General features: G+C 42.1%; 1 protein-coding gene across 1 annotated transcript; it reads left to right on the forward strand.

Moving 5' to 3' along the window:
* Positions 1–261: 261 nt before the first annotated feature.
* On the forward strand, positions 262–17914 carry LOC128357563 (uncharacterized). Its single transcript, XM_053317927.1, has 29 exons — positions 262–288; positions 449–526; positions 2123–2320; positions 2553–2935; positions 3149–3265; positions 3800–4284; positions 4699–4878; positions 4983–5183; positions 5590–5710; positions 5863–5956; positions 6465–6551; positions 8166–8282; positions 8403–8501; positions 8671–8822; positions 9223–9361; positions 9786–9908; positions 10032–10229; positions 10571–11298; positions 11830–12276; positions 13637–13886; positions 14239–14328; positions 14994–15101; positions 15155–15168; positions 15212–15320; positions 15434–15604; positions 15721–15898; positions 16004–16127; positions 17015–17274; positions 17661–17914. Exons 1-29 carry the CDS (start codon positions 262–264, stop codon positions 17912–17914), a joined length of 5532 nt encoding a protein of 1843 aa, XP_053173902.1.
* Positions 17915–18225: the final 311 nt, after the last annotated feature.

Consider the following 18225-nt stretch of genomic DNA (forward strand, 5'->3'; position numbering starts at 1 on the left):
ACACATAGTAAGATGGGGATGTGTCTTGCTTCTCACAGCTGACTCATATTACCAGCAGTGTTAATACACTGTGAGTTACATTTCACTCTTGTTTTGTAAGCACTCCAAAGACTTTCTAAGCAGTGGGGGCTCTCAAACCAACATCACTGGTTACTTTCCTTATTAAGGTCACATTCATTAAAATCTCTACAATTTCCAAGCAGTTGCCAAGAATCTGTGGACCGATCCCAGACCTCCCTCGCTGACATTATTTAATAGTTGATGAAGCAGGTGCTCATAGTCGCCAAGGTGGGAAAGCACTTCATTTAAAATTTGTGAGCTGTGAACTGGATTTGCTTACAGTACATAATCACTGTTCTCATCTGTCGACGACCACCACCATTGCAATCCTCCACCTCCTCCTCCTTCTCCATGTTATCATGGTGACCATCGCTGTGTTTTGTCACAGCAGGGTGTGGCAGGACTGACCCGAATGCTCAGTCACAGTGCTGTCTCTGGAGCTATGGGGGCTGCGAACTGGCTGAGAGTCCAGGATTTTTAGATGATAATGTAAGGGGATGAGACGGCAAGGGTTGGGATGAGCATAATACACAGAGTAGACAGTTGGAAGAATTACATGAGGCAATCTGCTTGTCATACAGAGCAAATGAGCGAGTCATGTTATTTTTCTTCCTCGAAAAGGTGTGAGGAGTTGGACAACTATGGAGCCAATATTGTCTGAAAGGACATAATTCATCACACCCTTAACACACCCTCGTCTGTTTCCATCTCCCTACAGTCCATACAGGTCTGCTTCTCTTCATAACTACAGCTGAATCCCTTTAAACTCTGTGGGATAATTTATTGAAAAAAGATTTTAAAAATGAAAATCTTATGATGTTTTTATCTAAATGAAACTACAATGATTAATTCAACTGTACTGGGGAAGATTTCTACATGTAAGAAGAATTTTTGTGTCCCTTTGCTATTTCTTACTCCTACATGTACTCGGATGTAATCTCATACAGTAAATGACATGGAACATGGACCTGAGGGGGAAGAAAAGTCAGCCACATTCATGCTATGCATCAACATTCACACATCAACTCCCCACAGGGTTTCAGCCATGCATATATATACATTAACCCCCGAGGTCTGCTGCTGTGGCCTTTGCCGGGCTAAATAAAGCAGGTCCTAAAAGTGGGTAGCGGGCCATGAGTTCAGGTCAAAGAGAATGTGAAACCATAAACCAAGGGGCTAGCTAGCCTTGGACCAGCCATCACACACTGTTTACTTGGATGTTTGCTGTCAGGCTGGCTGATTATATTTTTAATGATGAGCTTTTCTGTTTGTTGAGCTGTTCTCTCAGAAGGTCATGAGTTTTCCTGTTTAGCATTATTGTACATTACATAAAAGGATCAATCTTTATATATCTGTAGTTAGCATAAATGATAAAGTCCTCATTTCAGAAGAGTAGAGTGTACTGTATAGTGCCGAGAAGATAAATTAATTAGGTAATAAGCAAAACTGCAAAAACAATGGTTAGTTCCTGTTTGATAAATGTGCGGATTTGCTACTTCTCTCCGTGTTCTAGTATATCTCACTGTTTTGGACTGTTAGTTGGACAAAACAAGCAATTTGAGGACATCTCTTTGAGCTCTAGGAAATTGTGCTGGGTAATCTTCTTTTCACATTTTAGAGATTATTTAATTGAAAAATAATCTGCAGACTAAAAATTAGCTCTAAAGCCCATTCAACATGAATATTATATTTAAAGTGCATTGACATTTAATTCTAAAAGCAAACTACTTTAGTAAAAGTGATGCTACATGATTTATTGTTTTACATCTTTGTCCTCTGTTGTTGAACAGTTGTGAATATGTGGAAAGAGCAGATATGTCACAATGATTTTTCTGATAGTCAGAAGTTACATGTGGCAGAAGATTCCTGAAGTTACAGTGACTGAGTGTATCTGTGTTTACTTGTTGTGAAGTTGTTGTTCAAGTAGTCTACATCCACATATCACCCACAGAATGTGGCCTTGCCTGCCTTGTCATTGTTGTTATTTGGATCCATCATGAACCAATAGGATACAGAACAATGTTTTTCTTAAGCCTCAGCTTTTTCTCTCTTGTGTTTTCAGAATCTTGATTCTCTTGAGGGGTCCATCCAAAACCTGCTGTCAGTGCTGTACCCGCCCTTTGAGGCCACCGCCCCCACTGTTCTCAGCCAGGTCTTCCAGGTCATTGACAGTCGTTATCAGGGAGACGCCTTGCGGTGCCTGCTGGACTTTCTGGTCCCAGCCAGGCACATCTTAGACACTGTGCAGCAGGCTGCATGTGTAAGTCACTGTCTCATACACAACAGAGGTGCTGGACTACACTTGTGTGATTGTCTGAAGAGACATATGTTTAAAACATTTGTTAATTAACCCTAAACCTAACCCTGTTCATTATGGAACAGAATATCCCCAAGGTCTTTCTATGACACTTAACATAATTTTAGATTTAGAGATAAAAGTAGGTACATTTCTGTAGAAACTTTTTTCAGCCCATGTTTCTGTTTTTCTTTAGGCTCAATACTCTGATGCACTGTTCCTCTGTGAGGGCTGGCCTCTGTGTTTGCGTGACCAAGTTGTCATCCAACTTGCTCCCATCGACCCCCTGCTTCTTCAGCCTGGAGACTTTTACCTCCAAGTGACACCGTTCTGTGACCAATCAGCTCGCATTGTGGTGTGCAGCCTGCTGGAAGAGGAGGGGCTTCAAGTGGAACTAGTCGAGGAGACCCCGGTCCCTGAAACTTCCTATCCTTGTATATTCAGCCTTGACTGGTTAGAGGAGATCAACCAGGGCCGTCATGGAACGCCTCTCAGCCGGTGCCTGCTTGTCACTGAGCAGGGTGTGGTGAGGTTACCATGGGAACGGGTGGCTGTGCCTGATTTTGTGGACATATCACAGTGTGCTTGGAGTAGTATGGCCTCTGTTCCTCCTTCGTATCTTCCTTTAGCACCTCCGCTTCCTCTTCCTCCACCTCTTCCTAATTCCTCTGAGAATTCTTCATCAAATACTTCATTTATTCTTTCTCCTTCAAAGGAAACTGCACCAAAACAGTGTCCTGTAACCATTTTAACATCTTCTTCACACCCCTCTGCTTTCTCTGTGGAGACCAGAATATGTCCAGCGAAGCACGGTATTGCTGTGTCACTCCGCCTTGTGGATACTAGCAGTGCTTCTTCATCCAGGCTGGTCAAAGTGAAGGAGACTGAACCAGAGCCAAAGCCTATTGGGTGGGTGTCCCCAAATACATGGGACAGCCGCATTACTGGGGCAAATCCAAATACATCGCAAAAAACAAGCACTGTTTCAAGTACATGCAGTCCTGCAAGCACTTGTGAAAACACAAATACATGCAAGGGTGCAGATAAGGGTGTGATTATTCCTGAAAATATAGCACGAGATAAACATAAAGACGCAAATCTACAAGATACCAGTAGACGTGGGCCAGCAGGCCAAGCTTCTACAGAAGGGGAATATATAGATATCCTGCAGGCCGCTATGCTTTTTGGTAGAGCTCAGTCAGCACAAGAGGAACAACAGAAATCAGAAGTGCAGATGCAACCACACACACAAGTTGCTGCACAAATGCAAAGATATCCACACGGGCAAAAACAAATGCAACCACAAGCACAAATGGAGTCATACAGGCAAACACAAAGACAGCCAAACACACAGATGTCACCTCAAGCACAATCACATGTGCTGTTACCTACAAAACCACAAACACACAGTCATTCTGGATCAGAGGCTGCTTTATCATTAAGGTCCAATATGTCTGGGGAAACTGGACCCTCATCCACTCTTCACCATTCCCAACCCCATCATCCTCACCCTGACTCCTTTGAGCCTTCGCAATGTATCCGCACTGTCCGCTTCTCAGAGAAACCCTGTACTCCGTGCATGAGGAGGAGACAAGGCGGACAGGTTTCCAGAGCTCAGGAGCTGAGGTGTCGATACAGGGAATCCTACCAGGCAGCAATCCAAAACCCTGTCACCTTTGGACAGGGGACAGAGAGTGGGAATATGTTAGCTGTGGTGGAGGAGGATGGAGATTTCTCAAAGTGTGATGACAGAAAGAGGCCACCAGAGACTGAAACAGGGGATCCATGGTGTAATGCCCAAGGAATGTGGTGTGATCCTGGGACGCAAAACCAGTCCTCTTCCTCTGTCAGTGGAGCCATCTGTAAGGAGTCAGGAGAAAAGAACACTGTTCCATATTGGAAAACAGGAGATACAAACTCTGCCCCATGTATGGATTACAGAAGCACAAATGTTTTAAAATGTGTTGGACAACCAGAGCAGACAACTGAAAGGACCACTGTGCCATTTAGGGAAACAAGAGATGTTCTCTCTGCCATACCTTATGGCAATTTACAAACTGTGAACGGAACAAATTTATCAGCAGGAAAAAGGATAAACACGAGAGCTTTGTTAAGCTCAAATGATCCTAAAGGGGCAGATGTGACCTCCACCAGACATCATGCATTATCATTTAGTTCTGGTGACAATTCAGCCATGAACACGAGCACCTTCAAGCCTAGTCAAAAGCTGCAAAACAGAACCGATTCCATGGGAGGGAATCCAAACCTTTCTAAGTATGTTAAGGCACCACAGAACAGACGAGAATCAATGTTCGATGGAAGATGTTCCTCCCTCTCCACAGCGGTGGTGGACACCTCAGAGAAATGTGAGGTGGTCATTGTTGAAGGTCAAAATGTCAGGAGAAGAGAAAACACTAACCCCTGTGCAGAGATTCCCCAGCTACATGTCGTCAAGTGTAAGAAAAGCACAGCCTTTGGACTGGTTTCACCCAAGATCAACAGGAGGAAGATGACCATTCCAGGTACACAGTTATGTTGTTCTCGTTACATGTTGTACTCATTTATGACAAGATGAAGATAATTCTTCATCAGCTTTCCTTGAACAAAATGTATCCACTCTCTGTAGATGGTGCTCAGACTGTCAATACCTCCATAATCAGAAATGGCCTTCAGATGGAGAACATCTCACAGATGGTTCTACCTCCAGCTGAAGAGACAGAGAAGAAATCGCAGCTTTCCTCTGCTCGTCCCAGACCTGACCACCTCCCCCTGGGATCCCCAGACCCCAGTGCCCACCCTCTCTATTTAGGAGTATCATCTCTCACAGGTAAGTTAATAATATTACAACCACAATAATCGCAATACTTCACATACATTGTTTGGCAGCTTTTCAAATGAGCTGTAAAGTTTGTCACAGTGCAGAAAGTCGCAACACATAAAAATGAGATTGGATTTATTTTAAATGAGCATTAAATTTCATTGCCTTTGTAACAGCAGAAAGAGATTACTTAACATTTGTCAGTTATACATAATTTTAAAAAAGCAAGAAAAATGTTTTTACAGGGTCATTATACATTTAACTAATGGTCAGACATAGAGGCATCACTTGTCTGGCTAAAACTATTTAATTCTCAATATACAGAGTAGAAATTTTAATGAGTCACGTTACTTGTTCTGTGGTCAGAAGATGCTCTGCAGCATACCCTCATCTTTACCTTCTCCCACCCCTCCAGGCGGCAGAGATAGGGCAGGCAGGGCAATAGTTGAGCTCTATGGAGACCACCAGGGATGGAGATCAAATGTAACAAGCCAGGAGCTCTTCCAAATGCTGCTCTACTTCTACTCTATTATCAGGTATGGTGTGATAGTCCTGTGCCAGTAAATCAATGAATAAATAAATAAAATAACCAATCAATCTATATAAACAATCTACTACTGAAAAACTCATTCTGGAAAGCAGTTTTGGCATCTCTGTGTTTTATACCTTTTCATCTCTGTACCTAAAGGAGAGAAATCAGAGAATTTGGGCTGACGCTCATTTTTGATGCGAGGAAGACAAATCCTCAACCACAGGTTTATAAGGCCTTGATGACACTTCAGGTAAGAAGCACACAGACACCTGCATCACAGCTGGCTGCAGCTGGCTGGGTGTTAGAGCCTGGCTGAAGTGCTGGTGTTTACAGGCACAATTAACTGTGAGTAAAATGTCAGCACTGAATAATGTATCAGCTTTTGAGCCGAGACAGCATATTCAGACTTCCTACAGTTCATTAAATAATTATGAGTGATGAAATAATTTGCCCGGCTCTTTTATCAACGTAACAATTTATTGCATCATGACACACATGATGACTCAGTTTGAGTGTTCCAGCATTTATATCAGCTCCATTTACTCTATAAAACTGGAAGAGAAATTAGTTTTCCATTAATATCAATATGTTCTTGACTTTTCAAATGTACCCTGATGTATCCACCAGGATCAATAAAAGGGTGTTAGGCAAATCAAGATGAATGCCTGTAGTAAAGTAAAGTAAACATCTGCGTTTAAACTAAAAAGCGTCTCTGTGTGGATGGCCCCTAAGATTGATGGAGTGTTTAACTGTTGCAGGAGCAGACTCCACAGGCAGTGAACAGTTTGGTGATGCTGGTGGACAAAGAGAGCATCCTCCAGCCAGAGAGGTGTCCTGGCATCCAGGTCAGCTTTTTATTTTATTATTATTATGAGTGAAATATGAAATAAACTGTATATATTGGAGAGATTACTATGACATTTGTCACAAAACATTTCATGTAGTGCCAGCAGCAAGTTTTCACACATTCAGTGACACATCACCTAAACAACTTTTTTTGTCTTCCTTTACATTTGCAGCCGTATGGCTAGGTCTAATCATAAAGTGCAATCATTTTGGTGACATTTGATCAAACTGTTCAACTTGAACACTGTTTGGCATCAGATGGAATGGGCAGTTTTAAACAGATGTGTTTTGAGTTGTGATTTGAAATGAGGGAATGAATCGATGTTTCTGAGTTGGGGTGGTGATGAATTCCAGAGACAGGGTGATGAGACGGGCAAGGGACAGACAGGTGTATGGAGAAAGAGGATCTGAGGGAGCGGGAGGGAGTGGGAATATGAAGGAGGTCGGACAGTTATGGGGGGGTGAGGTTGTGGATGGCCTTGAATATTAACATAAGGACTTTGAATTGAATACGGAACTGAACCGGGAGCCAGTGGAGCTGTTGGAGGGCAGGAGTGATGTAGTGGATGGAGGGGGTTCGAGTAATGATATTGGCAGCTGAGTTCTGGATTAGTTGAAGTGTATGGAGGGATTTGCGAGGGAGGCCAAAGAGGAGAGAGTTGCAATAATCCAGACGGGAAGTGATGAGGCTGTGGACAAGGATGGCGGCAGTGTGGGGGGTAAGGGAGGGGCGAAGACGATTGATGTTTCGTAGGTGGAAGTAGGCAGACCGGGTAATGTTGTTGATGTGGGATTGAAAGGACAGTGTGCTATCAAGGGTAACACCCAGACTCTTAACCTGGGGGCAGGATGAAACGGAGGAGTTATCAATAGTGAGAGAAAAACTGTTGGTTTTGGATAGAGTGGATTTGGTGCCAATGAGGAGAACCTCGGTTTTGTTACTGTTTAATTTAAGGAAGTTAAGGGTGAACCAGTTTTTTTATTTCAGTGATGCAATCAGTGAGGGAGGTGGGCGGGAGAGTGGACGAAGGTTTAGTGGAGAGGTAGAGCTGAGTGTCATCAGCGTAACAGTGGAAGTGAATGTTAAATTTGCGGAAGATATTGCTGAGAGGAAGGAGGTAGATGATGAAGAGAGGCACACCGGAAGTGACGGAGGAGGGGATAAGATGTGAACCAGTCTAACGGAGTGTGGGTGATGCCAATGGAAGATAGCCTGTTGAGGAGGGTGGTGTGACAGATGGTATCTAAGACTGCACTCAGGTCAAGGAGGATGAGGATGGTGAGGAGTCCAGAATCAGCTGTCATAAGGAGGTCATTGGTGATTTTGTGCTGTTTCAGTGCTGTTGAGTGGGCGGAAACCTGACTGGAACTGTTCATACAGTGTGGGGAGGGGGTCCAGTTGACAAGTGGGTGGCTTGCATTTCGGAATGAGTTCTGTGATTTCAACTGAATCAGCTACTTTATCAGCACTATAGTGAGGATTGTGCCTATATTGAGTACACAATGCAAATGATGATGGTGTGGAATCTTCCTCTTGTTCTTTTATCGTTGTAGCTGTAAAAACCTGTTGATGTTACTTTTCTTTTTTAAATTTTTTTTTTACCTCTAATCAGACTGAAGTGGTGACATCGATGAAAGCTTTGTTCAAAGTGGTGGAAGTGAGTTACTTGAGCTCCCGTCTGGATGGAACTCTGTCTCACAGTTACTGTGACTGGATGAAGCTACACCAGGTGAGTCAGTCACCTCAATAAACATGCATATCTCTCTTTCTCCTTCTCTGTTCTGTCTAATATAGTAATGCACACGTTGTTTCTTAACTGCTTCATGTTCATGTCTTTTTTTTTCTCCAGAAACTCTTCCCATTTGTATGTGATCTTCATGAGGTGTCAAGTCTACTGCTGAGAGCCATCAGTACATTAGAGGAGCCCCAGAGAACAAACACTGTACAAGTACTTTAACGCTGTCATTTAATGTTTTCTGGTGTTATTTCTGCCACAGTACTGTCAGCATGCTTCCTTGAAAACTGAGTTTATCCTGAGCTAATTAGCTCTGCCTCATTGATAATACAGTATATGTGTTAGGGTGTCACTGATCTCAATGTGTTTTTTTGTCCAATAGACTGTGCAGCAGTGTATGATGGACCAGAGGACTCTTATGAGCGATGTACTGGGGGACAGCCGATTGGTCAACCTGCAGAGGGAGGGCGGGGCCATCCTGGCTCGGCTGAGGAAGGAGAGTGACCTCAAATACCCTCACTGCGAGGACCTCAGGTAAACATCTTAAATGTAAATGTGCGCTATATTTACATGTATAGAACACCTCATATGTTTACCCTGCTGTGTGATTCTGTTTTAGCTGTTTTCATGGTCTATGATACTCATTGATTGAATATTCTCAACAGCCAAACTAAAACAAAAAATCAGCAGAGGACATTGCACCAGCAAACATTATGAATACAGCCACAATTTAAAGATAAGATAGAGAAAAAAAGGTATACAATAGGAATCAATAAAACCAGCAAGGTTCATTATTTAAAAAAGCCATGATAAATAAATAACTGTACATAAAATGGAATTTGCTGCCTTATCTTTTACTCAAATCTTCTTCCAGAACAAACATTATTTGTTTTATTTGTTATTTATTTTTCTGATATGTTTTTGCTATAATCAGTGATGCAGTGGACTCAGTGACCAGCCTTTACAACCATGTGGAGGAGCTGGCTCATGTCCTTGTGCAGAGGTCCAACATGTCTCTGGAGCACCTGGAGTATCTACTGCAACTCAGAGAGATGGAGGGACATTTCACACAGGTACATTATATACCAGCTGATCATGAAATCTGCAGAATGAGTTTATGAAAGTGCAATGATCCAATGATAATAATTTACGATGTGTGTGGGTACAGTGAGGAATACAGTCTCAGGATTTAGCATTTTAATTAACATTAGATCTCAGGGAAAATGACGCATGAAATCAATCTGCCATAAATCAGGGGATACGGTTCAGTAATATGAAGAAAAAATGACAGCATTTGTATAACTTTTTTTTCTTTTTGGTTGTCTGGGTTTTATGTCATTACATACTCTATTACATAGTAATACATAGTACATTAGAATATACGGTTTAGATAAATCTCTTTAAAAAGAAATCAATCTGAGTTTGTGCACTGCGGCATGTCTTTCTGGTTTTACCAAACACAATGTTGTTGTGTTGTGTTGCATCCCCTTCTTACAGATGCAACAGTGGTTTACTGCAGAGGGAGAGCGCCACCTGCTGGAAGCTGAATCAGTCGAGGACTCTGGAGACCGAATGGAGCAGATTCTCAACAGCTTCACTGGTTTCCTTATTGAGGCTAATGTGAGTCTAAGTGTGCCCATGGCTGTCCTTATGTCTGTCTGTTCACCTGTCTTAATCTCTCTCTCGCTCTCTCTGTCTGTTCACCTGTCTTACTCTCTCTCTCGCTCTCTCTCCTTTCTCCAGGATCGCAGACACCATGCCATGTCGTTAGCATCAGACGCAGAGCGGCTCCAGCAGAGTGGGCTGAACTACCCAGAAACTGAGGCGTTCAGGACTCTAGTTTGCAGCTTCAAGTCAGGCCTGGAGGACTTCCTGTGTAGGGCGGAGGCGTGCGGCAGGGAGCTGCAGATCATGGTCAATGTGTGTGATTTTTGTGAGCAGGTTGGTGTCAGATAAGTATTTAAGATTAGCTCAGTTCACATGTAGTACTTTCACCCTGTAAAAACAGACAAACTCACAAACACACGTTTGTTTCATTGGTTGTTTATTCAAGTTTGTTTTTATTTACATATATGCATTTGAAGGTCGAAAAAAAGCATAAAAATCATTAATTTCTGTTTTTATTTCTGTTCATATATTTTTACTTGAGTAACTTAACTTTAGTTGTACCGCTACTCAAGTAACATTTTAGTCAAGTAACACTTTTGCATGAGAATTTATGCATGATTTTTAAAAGCCTTTGTTCTGTTATTAAAACAAAAATCCTCTAAATCTCTGAACAGGCTACGGCTCTGGCCAGTGAATGCATTGAGTACCTGGAACAGAATCAACCCAGAATCCACACAATGCAAGACCATGATCAAAAAGCAACACCTGTCAATCAAACAAACAGTCAGCCTGTACAACATCAAAACCAAGGTCAAGGCCCAAGCAGCGTCTCCCTCTCTGAGTCTGATATTCACGCAACACATGGCTCTGGCACAACAACCGACAGTGTTTTACCGCCAGGCAACAACATTTCCATTCTTCAGACTTTTCAAGACAAGTTCCTCCAGTTCAGCCCAGAGAGATTCCAAGAGATGAAGACCCAGGCCAGTGCCCTGCGGAGCTCCAGGGGAATGCGGGTCTGGAATGCAGCCTGGCTGAGATGCCAGGAGGCCCGGCAGCAGCTTCAGGAGAGGATGCAAGAAGTGGATGAGGTCTACCACCAACAACCACATTCTGGCAGCTGGTGTGAACGTCACTATGTTGACGTGGTGAGCACTAATGTTCAGACAGCATCGGCCAGTGGTCAGAGTCTTGTGGTACAATCAACTCCTGGGCCACGACACCCGCAGTGGGAGGGCATTGTGTCAGGGACAGTGGATTTAGGAAAGAGAAAGCCGATCTTGGGCAGCAGCAGCACTAACTCAACAACTGTAGCCTGCTGTAACATCAGCATCAAACCTGAGGATCACAGTGATGCTGGAACCAGCGAGGGGTCAAAGGTCACTCCACAGTCACCTCGCAAGTAATTCAACTGCTTTGTTGTCATTTATTTGCTTAAAAGTTCATTCACTGCGATTTCCAAAAAGTCTAAAATGTTGCTGTTGGAGAGTAGCTATTGTTAGAATGTCTGCATTTTTTTAGACATTGGTTGTAATGCAATGTCATTTAATTCTTATTTCAGGAGCCAGGCCCTTTGTAGTATAGAGGCATTGTTCCCAGTCACAAAAATCCCAGTATTATCAATAATTAATAATGTGGCACATACTGTATGAGTAGCAAGTGATTTACAGTAAGCAAAAACAAATTAAACAGTCAACTATTCAAATAATAACATTTTCCAGCAGTTTTAACTCATTTTCTACACACTTTTATACAAAATTCAGTTTACCCTTACAAATTATGTATTGACTGACCCACCTGTGAGTGAGTAGTGTTTAAATGTGAGGGCCACAGCAGCAGCAGCTTTGAGCTTCTTTATCTTACATCTCGTTCTTGACACACATTAAAGGGCCCCACCGGACGCAAGCTTATTGACATTGTCATTTTCCAATAGGTCATCAAAGAGATCAGAAAGAGAGACGAGGAGGAGACAGACGAGCAGAGCAAGGAGTGAGAGAGATGCCGCTGCTCTGTCTCAGTCCCACACTGTTGGCTGCCAGTGGTTTCCATGGGGACGAGGTCTTAGAGCGAGGTCGGTGAGCCAAGACTCGTGTGCCACAGGAGTAGCGACAGTGGGATCGTCCACTCCTCCAGAGCAGCGCGTTCGATCCCCATCATCCTGCTCCCACCACGGTCAGCCATCTTGTCGGATCCTCCAAGAGGCTCAGAAGTTTCAGATCTCCCGCCATGGCAGCTTCTGCTCAGAGGACTCCTGTATGAGTGACCGGGGGGCTGCTGGAGGCAATGGGACTTCATGCTGCAAACATTCCAGCTTGCCCATCGGGGGATATGAAAAGGGGTTTTGTTTGGCAAGTCCAAAGGAGAGTGCCAGCAATGCCCAGTAAGTTTTCATATGTGCTTGAAAGTGTATTTCTGATTAGAAAGATCTGAATAATAAGTGTCATGGTTTTATTTGTACTAATGTAGTCTTGTGAGTCTTACTGTGATTTTATGCACTCTTTCCTGTCTCTAAGCTTACACTGAAGTACTACAGGTATTGTTTCTTCTGATTCTCCTCTCAGTGCTTCTCTTTGTTTGTTTGGTATCCTGATTACTGAACGGGCCACTGGACACAAACCCCTCAATTTGTTGTGACTGCTAACAATGAGATCTAAAGCAGTGGTTCCCAACTTTTTTGACCTGTGATACCTGGGACCCCTCATCACATGTTGTATTGTATACCACTCAAATGGTTTTATTTGAATAGCTTTCAGGGGGGTATAGGAGATAAAACACACTAATTGACAAAGAAAAGTAAAGGAAAAATTAGAAGAAAGTTTGAAAAAAGACAATTTTGTGTGTTATCTTTTCCTGCTCTGTCACTTTGCCAGCAACCCTTTGCAGCAGGTCCTGACCCCAGGTTTGGAACCACTCATCTAGAGTCAGTGGGCTCAGTCAAAAGTAGGAATATCCCAATCACAAATTTTGGCTCCTTTGGATCATGAATTCTATCTCATTTCTGTTTTGATTTTGTTCACTGTATGTCACATAATACAGCTGCCCAGACTGTACTTTCACTATGGTGAGCCTACAGTAAACTCAGTTAAGTCATGTAAATATGTTTGATAGCAGAGGAGGTGCCACATACAGAACATCAGGAGGTGTGTTATGTGTCTGTGTCCAGCTCGGTGCCGTTTCTGTCCATGCCTGGCATGTTTTTTTTCTTTTGCAGTCCATTTAGAGAGAGTATAATGAATCCATGTCACTGTGTTGAAGAAGAAAATTGATGATAATGATGCATAACTTAGACTAAGTAAATATCTAGGTGAAATATTGTATTTATGAACAATGTACAGTTTTCATTTTGCTCAGTTAGGGAACATATGAGCAAAGTAATTAATTATTCAAGAATTATTAAAGGTAATTTATCAAAATCCTTCATCACAGTCATGTTTCAGAAAACAAAGAGCCTAACTAATCAATAATCAGTTACAGTACAGAAGTAATGCGCTGTTGAGTAGATAAAACAAAGTGGTCCCCCATAAAACCTTCCTAATATTCCCTGTATTGAGCTGATGCTATGAAAAACCATCACCAGGTATTCAAAGGACGAGATAAAATTAGTCATTTGTAAATATCATTGAAATAGATATGACATTAAATATATTGTTAAACTGTATTTATGTGCTGCAGTATGCTGAGTGTCATTCTGTTAGTCTATGTTTGAAATTAATAATTGGTTTCTGTCTCTGTGTTTCCAGGAGGTTGCAGCGTGTCCTGGAGGAGCTGGTGTTCACAGAAAGGGAGTATGTCCGCTCGCTGGGCTACATCCTGACCCACTACCTCCCTCTGCTGGATACACCAGACATCCCCCAGGACCTCAGGGGCAAGCGAAGTGTCATCTTCGGCAACCTGGAGAAGCTTTACGACTTCCACAGCCACTACTTTCTACCAGAGCTGGAGGCCTGCCAGAGGGAGCCCGCCATGGTGGCCCGCTGCTTCCTCAGACATGTGAGTAGTAACTGAATAACTTAATGAATAATTTTATACAATACCTAAGATTCATTCAGGAAGCTCAGTTTTATTGTTTGAGATTTTTTTTTTAGCGGATTATGTTTATTTTGTTTTGGTTATTATTGTGTAATTGATGAAACTGAAAAAGTTATTTAGTAAATTCATGGAAAAATATAAAACTGTGGTACACAATACTGAACAGAACTTTAAATCCTGCTTTTCAGACATGCACAGTAACAGGACAATAATAGCGGATAAATATAATATAAATATAATAAAAAGCAACAAGTTTAGGTTGTCATAATAACATTTATTTCCTAATATGGTTTAATTTGGGTTCTTTCCACAGAGTGAGAGTTTTGGCTTGTACGCTCTGTATAGCAAGAACAAACCTCAGTCAGACGCCCTGATACTACACCGTCGCCATGACATCTTTAAGGTCTGTTTATATGTCCTGTCTCTCTCTCAACTGAAAAATATCAGTTGCTGAGATTTCACACAAGCTTCACTTTCATAGCACACAGTATTTATACACCTGCTGACAGAGTTTGAAAATGTTGAATTCCCCCTTTCATACAACACAAGAAAAACACAATAATCGAATCTGTGCAGTAACATAGAGAGAGCAACTCATACGTTTTAATACTTTTTCTAATTTTGTTTTTTCAGAATGACTGATGAGAAAAATGTTCCTTTTTCTGTGACTGCACAAAACAAATCATTTTACAAATGTTGGATGTCATACTTCTTCCTATAATCTTACCTGGCATATGTAATACCCCTGAGACTTCTGGGGTCCTGAATACTATTTATGAAGTTCTGCAGTATTTGAAATATGTTTTTACACACAATATACGTTTGTGATTATCCTCTCAGGTTGCTCTTCGGTTCAAAAGATTTTAACAGCTGCTTTCCTTTGAATCCTTGCCCTTGAATGAACCTGTTTGAACAGTTTTAGTAATCTCTGTGTTGGACACAGCATTATACAAAGAAATACAGTTTCAGCTATGGCTGCAGTGGTCAATCCACTACCAACCCTGATAGCACAAGTCTCAGGTGCTACCCTTTCAAGCTCTGCAAGTCCAACTTTGTTTCCCCTCACAGAAAAAGCAACAGGAGCTCGGAGACATGATGGACCTTTCATCGTACCTGCTGAGGCCAATCCAGAGAATCAGCAAATACAGCCTTCTGCTGCAGGACATGCTGGCTCTGGCTGGTTCATACAGGCCAAAAGACATGATCCAGGATACACTACTTGCATCAAGTGTGGGTGCACAAAGTGTTTGTGGCCCCGGTGTATCTGTGCCTGATCTGACTAGCAGTGAGAGGGAGCGGGAGAGGGCTGAGATCCAAGCTGCTGCAGAGCTGGTTCGCTTTCAGATGCGCCACGGTAACGATTTGCTCACCATGGATGCCATCCAGGACTGTGATGTAAGATATTCAAATGTCAGATATGATATACAGTACCAACAGCACAATAATTCATTGAAGTTAAAAGTATTCTTTTCTTTCCCGTTCTGCTGAACTTTTCTCTGGTCTGTCAGGTGAATTTGAAAGAGCAGGGCCAGCTGATTCGCCAGGACGAGTTCACAGTTTTCTTTAGAAAGAAGAAATGTGTTCGCCGCATCTTTCTTTTTGAAGATCTCATCCTCTTCAGCAAGACCAAGAGAACAGAAATTGGAAATGACGTTTATGTCTACAAGCAGTCGTTTAAGGTCTGCATACATCTTTGTTTTTCGAAATGCTGTTGCAAACTTTATACATTACCCTGTTTTTAAGTTTTGTACATGTTCTACAACTTCAGATGCATTTTTTGTGTTTTCTCACCTAGACAAGCGACATTGGTATGACCCATAACTCTAGTGTGAGCAGTCTGTGTTTTGAGATCTGGTTCCGCAGAAGGAAGAGTGAGGACACCTACACTCTAAAGGCCTCCAGCATAGAGGTGAAGAAAGCCTGGAACACCGACCTGGAGAGGATTCTGTGGGATCAGGCCGCTCACAGTAGAGGTAGCAGCAACAAGACTACATAACTTTTTATATGATACTAAAGAGAAGACTTCCCACAGTATTTTACAGATTTAAAATATATATTGTGAATACACTATGTTCCAGAGCTGCGTATGCAGGAGAGGGTGTTCATGGGAATGGGCCGCAAACCTTTCATGGACATTCAGCCTAGTGATGCTGCCATCTGTGACCGAGCTGTCAGCTGTACTCTGCCTGGGAGAAGTAAGGAGCTGCTCACATCACATTTGTATCGTTACTCAACAGGGCTTCAGATCTTTGATGACATTTTTCTGGTAAATTATGATGTGAAGTTTGTAAATACTGGAAAAAGTGCTTTAAGTCACACTAGCGGAGAGGCTCCTGGGATCAGTGTACTACCATGACATTTTAAACATTCATAGTCCCAAAAGGATGAATCCTAATAACTTCTGATACCCTAGACTTTCCTCTAGCATCACCATGAGGTTCATATTTTTGGTTTTGAGTGAAATATCTAAACAATTACTGGAATGATTGCCATAATGTTTTTACACACATTCATGTCCCCCTCAGGATGAATTGAAAAAAATGGCTCTGACTTTTCACCTAGTGACACCATCAGGTCAACATTTTAATTTGTCCAATACCTTTTTTTTCCAAATACCTGCAAAACTAATGACATTTGCATCAGCTTCAGCTGTACTTTGTGTTCAAATCAGCAAATGTTAGCATGCTAACATGCTAAACTAAAATGGTGACCATGGTAAACATTATACCTGCTAAACATCAGCATTTTAGCATTGTAAACTTATTAGCATGCTGACATTGGCATTTACTAGAAGCACCACTGTGCCGAAATACAGCCTCACTGAGGCACTTGTGTGTCTGTAGATAGATTTTTACTTTTTAAAACACATTTTACTTGTTTTTACAACTTTTACCTTTTGTTTTCACTTCTAACTCAACAAGTTAGCTAACAAAGTGACTAAATGTGACAAAACTAAACTGTAGTCCAGAAATAACTGCAGCATTCATGCTTGTGCCCTCATTGCTCATTGATCCATCTCACAATTATTTTCTCATCAATGACATCTGTTTATGTGTGTCGTCAGTCCCTGTGGCGTGTTGTTCACACAGGGGCATAGAATATACACGACCGCACTCCATTGGCTCTGGCAGCACCGCCTCTACCACCCTCAGCCAATCATCTTCCTCCTCGGGCCGGGGGTCCCTGCCACCCACTGGTTATCCTGGGAACCAGTCACAGGGATTGGAGACCAGTCCTGCCGTCTGCTCCTCTCCCGAGGCTGTCACTGACAATGAACTCAACAACCATCATCTTCATCTTCATCATGACTGCGAACGCTGGAAATCAACCCATCACCCTCTGAGTGTCTGTCAGTGTCTTGTTCGAAGTGTTCATTACATGTTTTTGAAGTTGAATCTTTAGCTTAATAGCACCACAGATCTTAAAATAAACACAAAATGTTATGATAGAAATTACAATGATTGAATACACGTTTGTATGATTATCATCCTCAAGTACAATGACATTTGAATATGAGTTTGTACTCTTGAAGCCACTGCAGGTGGGATTTGAACATTTACTTTGGCACCATCTGGTGGCAGCATTGAGAATGACACTGTGACATTTTTGTCTCAGTGACCTATTCAGTTTTGCTGCCGTTTTGGATTTATGGACTGAAATTGACTTAGAAAATATACATATTCTCAATGTGTAAGCTTTCAAGGTCTCTCAAATATGTTTTTTTTTTTGCTTTAGTGGACAGCACTGATTCATCTGGAGAATGCGTCAACCCCTTCAGCAGCTCAGACCGCAGCTGTTTGTCTGCTCTTGGTGGAGAGGTAGTGGACGACTCCTCCTCATTCGTATCCCAGAGTTCAAAGCCCCGCCCGTCACTTTGTCGGACCCCCAGCTTGAGGAGAAACAGCTCGCCAGCAATTACCAGAAAGAAACCAGGTGTTGCCCCCAAACCTCCACACCTGGGTGATGCTCAGGTACAGGTGAAGGTGTAATGATATAACCGATTTTTTTACTGTATACATATTTTTTATGGGTGTGGACTCAAATGGTGTCAAACAGACGTTGTTTCTCTAATGTTAGCAGTTTTAAAGATGTGAAGCGTGTGTTAGTGCAAGGACAAAACACTAAATAAGAAGTTCTGTTCCTGAAAAAGAAAACTCAATATTAGCTACAGGCCTATGCTGTGGGGTTGTTCAGGACCACTATATGGAAGTATGATAAAAACTTTTTTTTTAACTTGAATTGCAGGGTGATGAAATTATAATCGGAAAATCAACAGAAGTTTAACCCTGGATTGCCAGCA

Source organism: Scomber japonicus, chromosome 4 (assembly GCF_027409825.1).
Source record: "Scomber japonicus isolate fScoJap1 chromosome 4, fScoJap1.pri, whole genome shotgun sequence".
In the NCBI taxonomy this organism is placed as follows: domain Eukaryota; kingdom Metazoa; phylum Chordata; class Actinopteri; order Scombriformes; family Scombridae; genus Scomber; species Scomber japonicus.